We start from the raw sequence: 11129 nt of genomic DNA on the forward strand, positions 1-11129 counted from the left end.
GTAGAAACCACGTTTCCTTCCACAAAACCACAGACCCTCGGATACTTAAGCTGTCCTGTTCTTCTGCCCAACATCTGTAATGATGGATGAAGAAAGACATATCATGCACATGAACACACAAACACAAGTGCAAACACATTGAAAACATTGAAAAATTAGATCAATTAAACGTTAGATGTCTTTCAAAGCTACATTTATTTTGGTGAACATAAATCTGAAGGGAACAAAATTTATTTGAATATTGAAACTGAAGCATGTACTGTGTGGTCATAGTACATCACCCAATAGCCTTTTAAGTCTCTTAATAAGGCTTTTAGCACTTCACCGTACAATTATTTTGTACATCTACAATGACACTAAAGGGCTTTTCTATTCTAGTGATCAGATTAATATGGCTCTTAATGACATTTGAAATAATCTTCTCTTATCATCTATGGACAAAAATCCCTAAAATGTCATGTCACACAAACACCAGATCCACACATTAGTAAGAAATGTGTGAGACTCAAAAATATCGGGTTTAAGTTATGTTAAAAATACTAAACAGTCTTAATATAATATAGTTTTCATTTCCCAAACAATAGTAATACAAGTATTATTTGCTAAACATGTTTTATATATCTTCAGAACATATATCTGTATATATAAAATAATATGGTGTCATTGCGTATGTCCCAGGTTGGATGTTTGTAAAAGAGGTAAAAGAATTCTGGAGTTTTAGAGTGGATTGGACTTGGGTTAAGGGAACACGGGTGATGCCAGGAATTGTTGGGTAGATATTATGTTAGGGAGAGGAATGCAGAAGGATTAGTGGATTTTGAGAAAATGATGAAAATGGCTGTGGTGAACAAATATTTCAAAGAGAAGGAGAAACAGAAACTTAGGATGACATACAAGAGTGGAGGAAGGTACACATGTAGACTACATCTTATGCAACCTGAAGGAGATGGGAGACTGGAAGACAGCAGGGGAGAATGAAGCAAAGCAGCACTGGACGATAGTCTGTAGGACAACTTTGGAAATCAAGAATTTCAGGGGTGAATTGTGGCAGAAGGATAGCAGCAACGGATTGCAGTGAAAGGGAATGGTAGTGAGACCTGCACAGTTGAAGATGTTAAGCTATTGGATGTTGGGAATGACCAGAATGAACAACACTAGAAATGGGTATATAAGAGTGACAACTAAGGTTGTGCAGTTTGGAGACAAAGTTAGAGAGGCAAGGCTGACATGGTTTGGACATATGCAGAGGAGAGATAGTGTATATATGGGTCAAAGGTTATTAAATATGGAAGTGCCAGGCAGGAGGAGAAGATAAAGAAAAAGACGGCTTTATTTGTCAGGACAAACAGAGAAATGAGAATGAAAATTAGTAAAAGTCAAACCATCTGAACTCTCTGCTTATTGTATTTTAACCCACATCACTCCATAGCATATCAACCTTCAGGTCACACTTATACTTAATTTTACTGCTTTTGTCAGAATGGATTTTAACTTCACAAGCTGTAACATTGTTTGAATACAAAGGTCCCATTTTATCTGAATATGATATATTCTAATTAAAACAGTGAGAAAATGTTTGTATCTTTTTTCTTCACATATCTGCATTCATAAAACATTTAACAACTCTAAGCCTAATTTGTATTCCTTGTAGTCAGAAATTATGAAGCATTGCTGATAAATTGTCACTTTGGAACATAACAACATAAGTATGCTATTAATGAATATCTTTATATTTCCAGCATGTTTTAACATGTTTGTAGCATGTTAAAACACGTCTCGTGCCCTATGCTGACTCCCAGTGGAGATGATATGAAATGCATGGATTTCATGTCTGGGACTAAAACAGATAACTTTAAACAGCAAGGTTTGTCAACACAAGGGACTAAATAAAATGAATTTCTTATTATGGATTTCATACACCAATGTGATTTTTACTTGTGGTTTATCATGACATTCCTATGTAAACCTATAAGCATCACAGTGCCCTGAGGGTCGGGTCACTGGAAACTTGTGACCCTGTGGTCAGTATAGCTTCCTGGTTGAATTCTTTAAAGTTCAAAGCCTCCTTTTACAGCTGAGTGTGTTAGAATACCATCAGGTTTCTACTGCATCTGCTGACATTTTTCAGCTCAGCGGGCGAGAATGGCAACATGCTGAGACTTCAAATATCTGGAGGAAATTCCATGAACTTCCCTCAACAAATAGATCAATATCACATAGAGACATGCAGATATGAATTGACTTGAATACAAGGGCAAGGATATTAGTTTTACAATATAAGTAAAATGACTTACTATGCAGAATAACCTTATAAATCATTTTTAAGTACTGAAAATGTAGAAATATTATATTAACTGTATGTGTGAATTATGATAGTTCTCAGCTTCTGATTCTAACATTTATATAATTACGGTATTTGCTCAGTTTTGATAATAAAAATTTTTAATCTTAGTGTTGGCAATTCTGCTTGCTTTTCAAACAGACAGCCTGTACAGACAGGAGCCTTACATGTGATGACTCACTTCCTTGTAAACTGGTTTCCCCCCCTCAATAATGGGTTGCCAAGGCATCATTACATTGTCTGACATGGAAAAGAAAAGAAAAGAAAAGAAAAGAAAAGAAAGAAGGATCAACCTTCCACAGAACTCTATCATTATATATATATATATTTCCAGGCTAGGTAAACACAATCATCTGCTTGTTGTCCAAATATCTAATCAGATAACTGAATGGAAGCAGCTCTGTGGATTTGGGTCTCTAAACATTGGTCAAGGTGACCAGCTAAAGTTTAAACTATCAGAATGGTGAAGAAAGGTGACTTAATGTGGCATTGGTTGTAGGTATCATACGGTCTGAGTATTTCACAAACTGCTGACCTACTGGGAATTTCCTGCACATCTTAGAGTTTCCAGAGAATGATCTAAAAAACAGAAAATACCCAGTGAGCGGCAGTTCTCTGAGTGAAAATGCATTGTCCAGACTGCTTTGAGCTGAAAGGAAGGCAAAGTAACTCAAATCACCATTTATTACAACTAAGGTATAAAACATCTGAATGCACCATGAAGCAGATGTGCAACAGCAGCAGAAGACCACATCGGATATTGTGGACTTATCAAAAAATTTGGGTGATGTCAAGGTGGCTACTGTCATGTTTTATGTGCAGTCTGATCTGTTTGTACACAAAACATCCTGTATGGCATACAGCTGGCTGTATAAGTATTTGGATACTTCAAATATATCCTGATTGTTCAGACTGTTGTGATTTTAAATGTACTGTGGCCGTGTACAGAGGGAACATTACGAACAAATGCGGCATACTGCAAAATTTTTATGGAGAAAAGTTTTTGTTTTTTGTGTTTTTGCTCCTGTGCACTGTCAATGCTGTATTTATAAATGTATCAGTTTAAATTCTGGATTTATATATTTTAATTCTTAACAACCACCTACTTGGTTGCTCTGACATGTGATGTGATGACAGGATATCATCCTATACCAATATGATATAGGGCAGTAAAAGAATTAACCAGAGAAATATCACAGAAAAATGTAACTTTTCCACAGGGAAAAATCCAAACAAAAAAAGGAAGCTGTTGCCAACTTGTTATAATACTATGTGACCACAAAGTGGCGCAATCATTTTAGTAGTTAGACTGGATGAGCCTTCTCTCAAAATATGCAGTTTTCCAGCAGGGGTCCTCTCTGTAGCAGTTTATCAGTGTTTTTATAATACCAGCCAGTTAAAATAACTAATGTTTGATAGTTCTTTAAACAAGCTCAGCAGTGCAGAAATCCAGGAAACACTAGTGCAGCTCCAAGGAAGAGAAAGTACTGTGAATGTTTACTTCCAATCGAGTAAATCATATACTTAGCAATCTCTGGTCAACAGAAAGATGACATTTTGTCCATACAGAACGACATATTTACATCAAGTGTGGAAACAAATTATCATTAATTTTATTTATATATAAAATGTTATGAACGGTAATGTGTACAATAAATACCACCATAAACTCAGAAATCACCAGAAAGCATAGTTAAGTCAACACATGTCACACTTCTTACCCCTGTTATATTGATTTATTCTGGATACTTCCTGACTTCTGCTAAACCTATGCAAATAAACAGGATTTTGAGAAGATAACACAATGCAGGGAGAGGAAACAAAAGATGCATTGCATAGGGTGCTGTTAAAGTCACATTTTAATTAGATTGCTGTGCCAATAATCTATTTGTAGATTTGTTGTTGGACTTCTAAATTTGCTTGTCAGATGCTAAAAATGGAGTTTGTTTCTCTTTGATGTATAAACCGTTTTTTTTTTTTCTGTGAAAGACATTTTTAAAGCAACAAAAGTAATTCACACTTAGTGAGATTTTTAGAAGATACGCCAGTAAACTCACAAACCACAACCCAATACAAGAACTCAAATATCCAACCTACACAGAAAAAATAAAGTTCAGTGATGTTATGTGATGTGAGAGGTGTTGCTTTTAGGCTCACTGTTGGTTATTTAGTAGTGGTGTAGAACTGGACTGCCTATTATTAGAATAACTGTAGAAACACGTCAGTATCATATCCAGCAAACCCTCTGTAATGGTATTAAAGGGATACTGCACCTCACAGTCAATTATACATGTTTATTTTTCGCCCTCTGGCCAATGAACCCGTTTAGACTGTACCGATGTTGGTGACCCAATTTTTTCTCAAAGTGTAAAACAACACAAAACATTTGAGCAATTTCATGTAGAAATTATTTTCTTCTGCCAACCAAAAGGAGTACACAGCTAGCTAACATTACAGTTTAACTGAGTGGGGTGAATTAAAAATCAGAAGTGCACTGAGTTTATGAAGCCCAAGTATGAATCATGGGTTAAAATCTATTTTCTTATAAATATGCTGTTTGTTGTATTCCACTGGGTTGAATGATTCACCTTCCAGCCTCAAACTTCATATAGCATGTAATCTATATTGAGCTTCTAGGGAAATTTGTAAGCATGTCTCTCTAAGGGACAGCTCGATAAGTCTGCCACTGAGAATATACTGGAATTCCCCCTTGTGCACAAATGTCTCACAGAAAAACAGATAAGGAATGCAAAGGAGAGAGCGGGTGGGCCATGTGTAGAAGAAGTGGACATAGAAATCCACTTCATTTACCCACAGAAAATAATAATTTCAGCATAAGGGTCTATGTAGCTATTGTATACTTTTATACGCCCTCAATGATATCTGCCTATGGTCTACGGCACACACAGACACCCACATGGGCCTATCCAGCCAGAGGGGGGAGAAATACTTCTGAATCATCCAACATATTACTCACATGCTACAGGCTAAAAACTGTGTTTGTTGCTACATGTAACTATTGGTTACTCTGACAATTCCTTCACATTTGAGCTCTCTGCCAAGTGAGGGTGTATTGGAGAACAATGATAAGGGGATATTTCTTAATTCTCTGCAGTGTCCAGCCAAAACCTTGGCGTATGATACAGTATGTGCTACCCACCCATTAATCAACCTTAATCAGTGTCTTTCTATAAAGTCTCCTTGATAATCGGATTTCCCATTATGTAAATTCTCTTGTGTGGGATATGGGTTTTCAGACAATACACTAATGGTGTAATAAATAATGGGTAAATGGGTAAAAAGACACTAAGATCATTTGCTCACACAGATCCAGGAAAACACAGGACCCCTGAAGTCCCAGAAATTGCATCAAAGGTTAGATTACTGCTGATTCACCAGCAATGCATATTCAGTCGAGTGCTTTATTATTTTCTTTGTTTACAGTGTGCATAAAAATGCAGTTTAACTTCCTTGTAATTATATCAATTGTAGTGTTTAGTTTATGGAAAAGGAAAAAAAAACAGGAAGTGTGAGGCACCTTGTATTAGTTTCATAGCAAAAATACATAAAATTTACCATTATGTCATTTTGAATTTCCCTCTGCTAATTCTACTATTTTGTTTTATTGCATATACATGATGTATGCTTCCTAGAAGGTGGACCCCTTCTTTGCTGAATTCCCCATTTCTATTTATTTATTTTTATTATTTCTTTCACCACTACCATAAGTATAGAAGATGATTTTTTTTAATTAATTGGACAATAGATTCAGTGATATAGAATTGATATTAAATTAAAGTCATATGCAACAAATTGTGCTAATGAAATGCATTTTACTAATTCATTGTCACTGAATGTTGCCATCCACTGAAAGCAGAAGTTCTCACAGTTTGGCGGTCTCGAGCTTTGAGGTGTGCGTTAACACAATACTGCAATCTTTGCGGGAGTTGACATCCCAGCAAGGTCAAACTGAGCAACGCTAAGAGAAACTGCAAATAACCAAAACCTATATCTCTGACCTCAGCTAACATGTTAAATACTAATGTTCACAATGGTAAAATTAGAAAAAGCTGAATATGTATACTGTTTTATTTAGAAGGGTTGCCAGGAGAAAGCCTGTTTTCTTTAAAAACAACATGGCAGGACAGGTGACTTTTGTTCAAATGCAAGTTTGCATTTGAACAAACCACAAGACTGCTGTAACAAAGTCAATAACACACAGTGTCGTGATTGGAGAAAACCAAACATAACATATAGGGATGCACCGATACCGATACTGGTATCGGGTATCGGGCCGATACTGTAAAATATGTGTGTACTCATACTCGTAAAAGTTAACGATACCATGAACCGATACTAACTTATTTCATTAATCAGAGGGTGGCTTGTCATTTTTGTTGTAGATTTTTAGATTGGCCACTAGGGGGATGTCCCGCGCTAAACAGGCACAGGGTTAGGCGAGTCAGACTGGCAGCTCCAGATAAAAAAACAAGAGAGAAACTGGAGGCTGCTGTAGCTAGGCTAAACAAAATGTCAGCAGTGTGGACCGGAACAGCCAACTTTAACTCAGGTTTTGGAAAAGCGATGAAAAATGTCAAGAGAAAATCCACGGGCAGTTTAAATAACAGAGGCTCTGACTCATTTTATCGCTCTGGATGACCAGCCAATGCCGAAAACATAAGATTCTTCTCAGCATACTCAAGCTGCTATATGAAATTCCCAGCCGCCCACACATCAGGGAGATAATGGTGCCAAAACTTTCTAAAGAGGTAAAGACAAGCAGTGTGTGCGTGATGTCAGTCCTCGGTTTAACGGCACAGTGGACTGATGATCCACGGGCAGATGGGGAGTTCGTTTGTCAATGCCAAATACTTTCATTATTTTGTTTGTTTGTTTACAATATGGACACTCTGCAATAATTTAAAAGTTTATTTTATTCTCAAACCTAATTTGTATATATTTTATTCCAAACAGAAGTGTTTATTTATTATTCCGAAAGCTCGAGACAGTGCCAATAGTTCAGTGATATTTTGTTAAATTACAATGTGGAGACTCTGCAATAATTTAACAGAAGTGCTTATTTTTCACTTAAAATTTTTTTGTGGTCATTATTAAGATATTATTTATTATCGGCAGAGAATAAAATAAAACCTGTCTTCCAATTCATTGCATTTGTGTGTGTGTGTGTGTGTGTGTGTGTGTGTGTGTGGTAGAAGTATCGGTTTTTGTACTCTGTATCGGCAAGTACTCAGATCCAAGTATCGGTATCGGTTTGAAAAAATTGGTATCGTTGCATCCCTAATAACATATTAACACAAACACCTGATACGAACTGTCAATCATGGCGGTGGAGGGATAATGAGTGGGGGTTATTTTGCACTGGCAGGACCTGGATGGCTTGTGTCACTGAGTCCACCACGAACTCCGACAGCTAAAGCTCCATTTCCAAGAATTATTACTTTGTTTTCATTTAGATTATTAGTATTGTCATATGCATTGCTTTATTGCAGTTACAATCACAGTATCCTAAACATTACTATTATTTACTCTGTAAAAAGAAGAAGACTAAGATGAAGACTAAAAAATAAAATCACAGTGAGATGTGAAATAAAAATTGTGTAAAAAATTAATAAAATGTTAAAAGCAGTAAATTCTATCATTTCATTGTCTATCTTTTTTTTTTAAATAGCACCTTCTTTGTGTTGAACACTTTAATCCGTAAAACCCAGCATGATTTGGTCCTGTTTCAACTTTAAAATCCTATTCAATGTTTTAATAATGGAATAGAACAATATGGCTTTATACAGCAGATCCTCTGACTTGCCCTTGCAGGATGTGATCAGTTATTATTGACACCTGTGCTGTTCCTGCTCTGCCATGTCCAAACGTGTGCGAAAAAGAGATTCTCACAAAGAGAGCTTTTGTTTTTGAAACATGAGTAGACTTCTCTCTGCAGGACTTTTACCTGAATAAAGGATTTAATTTTGCATTTACTAAGACTGGGAGAGTGTGGTTTAAGAAGCAAACAGAAGCACGGATTGTGGAGTCTGCAGGGTGTTGTCTAAGTGTTTCCTTTTGGTGACCAGGTGGATTTTTTGGGGGGTGGACGTTTTTATTATATGAGTGCAGCAGGTGCTGAAGGTTGGGGTGGGGGGTGCTTGCAGGCAGTACAGGACCATTTAGACCACTTGGGGGACTCGGGTATCCCAGTCCAGGAGGAGGAGCCTCGGTGGAGTGGAGGAAGTAGCTCCACAGATTGGATAAGTGTGTGTGCGTGTGGAGCGTTTACCTCCATAGTGTGTTTGTCACAAACCACTGGACTATTGAGCGATAAGCCAAAAGAAAAGAGAAGAAAAGAAGAAAAAATCCTCAGGAAGACACCACCCGCGGACTGTATCTCGAAGAGATGAAGGGTTGCCTTTCTTTTTATTTCCACGGTACAGGTTGAATCAGCCGGCCAGGAAGCAAGCATTATGCATTCAGACTGCAGGCTGCTATGGGCAGAGCGGTAATGGTGGGCAGGGGACCGACAGGGGCCGGGGTTCTCGTCCTGTCGATACTCATCATTCTCACCACGGAGAGCTGTGGAGGGCAGAAAGGTTTGTACCACTCGGCAGTGCAGTGACAACTGGACGAGCTGTGTGTGACCGCGGAAACCCGCGGCCATGCCGATTTAAAGTGTAAACACAGACGTGTCGATGTTTCGTGGGATGTTTAAAGTGTGTTGTCATGGTCAACAAAACTTAAACCTACCTTACATGGCCCTGTGTGTGTGCGCGTGTACGTGGAGTTGAGCACAGCTCGCCACCGCCCGTCGTGATGTTTTTCTTTTTTGGTGTGAGACGGTTGTAGTAAAACCAGGCAAACCGGTTCCTAAAAAACTGATACTGTTGGGAAATAACTGCCGCTTTATAAAACGGGTGCTTACCGAATTAACGTGCTGCATGAAATGTTTTGGCTAACGTTGAAAGCAACAGTATTCTGCTTGTGTGCTTTTCCTGGTGCCCCTGTTCTCTTTAAATTGACATATTTTTTTAATGGAGTCTGGTTTTTGAGGTCTCTGTACGAGAGGACAGCACGTTTGGGTGCTTGTGGCCTTGTTGCCTTTTTCAGGTAGCCCAATTTTTACTTTAAAGCTAGCATAACAACCCCGGGTAACAATATATTTTGGTTGGAGAATGCTAACTTGACGCTATATTATAGCTAAATGCAAATATAAGTATATATATTTTAAAGTCAACAGTCCTCAGGTGGCCACAGATTGGGGGTGGGGTAGCAGTGGGGGTAATGCTGTAAACACGTGGACATAGTGTGTCATAACTTGCATTTCACGTTAACTGTACATTCACATTAATAGATGGGTGTGATGATAGACATTTGCTTTTAGTATTGTTCCTTGAGCCTGAGAGCTCTCCTTTTATGAAAGTAATCTGCACCATACAGTTGCTCGGTAACTTTTGTCAGTCAGGGTGAGGGAAGCTGCTTTGTTTTTGTCCTGTTCATCTGGATAATGTCCACTGAGAGGCTCTTACGTAACTGCAGGTCCACAGAACATCGAGTTAGCACCATGAAGCGTGACTGCTTAGTGTTATCTCAGAGCCACACACAACATCCACAGACTCAGAGGCTTTGCTTTGTCTCACACACACGCTCTGTTGAAACACAGCTTTTAATTTTTGAAAAAGTCTCTAAATCCTCTCACATGTAATCGTTAACTTTCAGGTTCATGTGTTGTACTCTGGAGAACAGCCAACATTTTCTTTTATTGTCTATAAAAACTAAACAAGAAGTAATACTTAGCCCTTCACTGAACACCATTACTGCATTGGATTACATAATTTAACAGGCACTGTTATTAAAAGTATGGCAGCATTAAAAACTTTGTTTTTGTTGTTGACCAAATGCTATAAGTTTTCAAAAAGTAAGAAGTTCAAGTGTCATTACATCTGAATTTCTTGTGTATAGATTTTGCATAAAGTATGGCAGATATGTTAAAGTGAGAAACTGGTCATTCCACAAGTGTTTTTTACAAGCTAGTGGGCGACTTACAGTGAAATCCCTGCTGGACTCAGCAGCACTAGACACTTTTGCATGTGCCGCAAAGGTCATTATAAACAACAGAAATCAGGCTCTGGAAAGCAAACTGCGTTATGTGAGGACACCCTCACTAAATTAGCCCAAACATATTTTTCTGTATTATGCTTTGCTTAAAAAAAAGAAAAGAGAAAGATAGATACTAGTTCATATTGGTCAACATGCACTCACCAGCCACAACATTTAGCTACACCTTGCTAAGTACTCGATCGGACCCCTGCCTTAATTCTTTATGGCATAGCTAAACCAAGGAAGCATTCCTGAGGGATCTTGGTCCATATTGACATGATTGAGATCTATCAACTGTTCAGCCTGTTTGAGCACAGTCAACTCATTGTCATGTTATAGACTCCAGTATGAGATGATTTGAGCTTTGCGACATGGTGGTTTATCTTGCTGGAAGAAGCCATCAGGAGATGGCTACACTGTCACTGATGTCAAAGGTAGTACTCAGGTACATGATGCTCGGTTGGTGCTGAGGTGGCAGTGTACAAAAAAAAAACATCCCCCACACCATTACACCACCACCAACAGCCTGAACTGTTGATACAAGGCAGGATGGATCATTTATTTCCTGATGTTTAAGCCAAATTCTGATCCTACCTACCTACCAGTCTTATCAAGACTCAACAGACCAGGAATTATCTTGTGGGTCTGTGAGTTGTAGCCTCAGTTTCCTGCCCCTAGCTGACAG

At 38.1% G+C, this 11129-nt stretch overlaps 1 protein-coding gene and 1 long non-coding RNA gene across 4 annotated transcripts in view; one reads left to right on the top strand and one right to left on the bottom strand.

Moving 5' to 3' along the window:
• LOC118454038 (uncharacterized) lies at positions 1–9273 on the bottom strand. Its single transcript, XR_004843564.1, has 3 exons — positions 9095–9273; positions 8631–8923; positions 1–74 (listed from the first exon to the last, which is right to left on the bottom strand). It is a non-coding gene; the product is annotated as an uncharacterized LOC118454038 (long non-coding RNA).
• dcbld2 (discoidin, CUB and LCCL domain containing 2) overlaps positions 8565–11129 on the top strand; it is a 22628-nt gene continuing 20063 nt past the window's right edge. For all 3 annotated transcript variants that reach the window (XM_035906838.2, XM_006788207.3, XM_006788208.3), the window contains exon 1: positions 8565–8940. In XM_035906838.2, coding sequence (XP_035762731.2) covers positions 8838–8940 — 103 coding nt within the window. In that variant the 5' untranslated portion in view covers positions 8565–8837. The remainder of the gene's footprint in view (positions 8941–11129) is intronic.

This window comes from Neolamprologus brichardi, chromosome 16 (genome assembly GCF_056152115.1).
Source record: "Neolamprologus brichardi isolate AB-2024 chromosome 16, ASM5615211v1, whole genome shotgun sequence".
NCBI lineage: Eukaryota > Metazoa > Chordata > Actinopteri > Cichliformes > Cichlidae > Neolamprologus > Neolamprologus brichardi.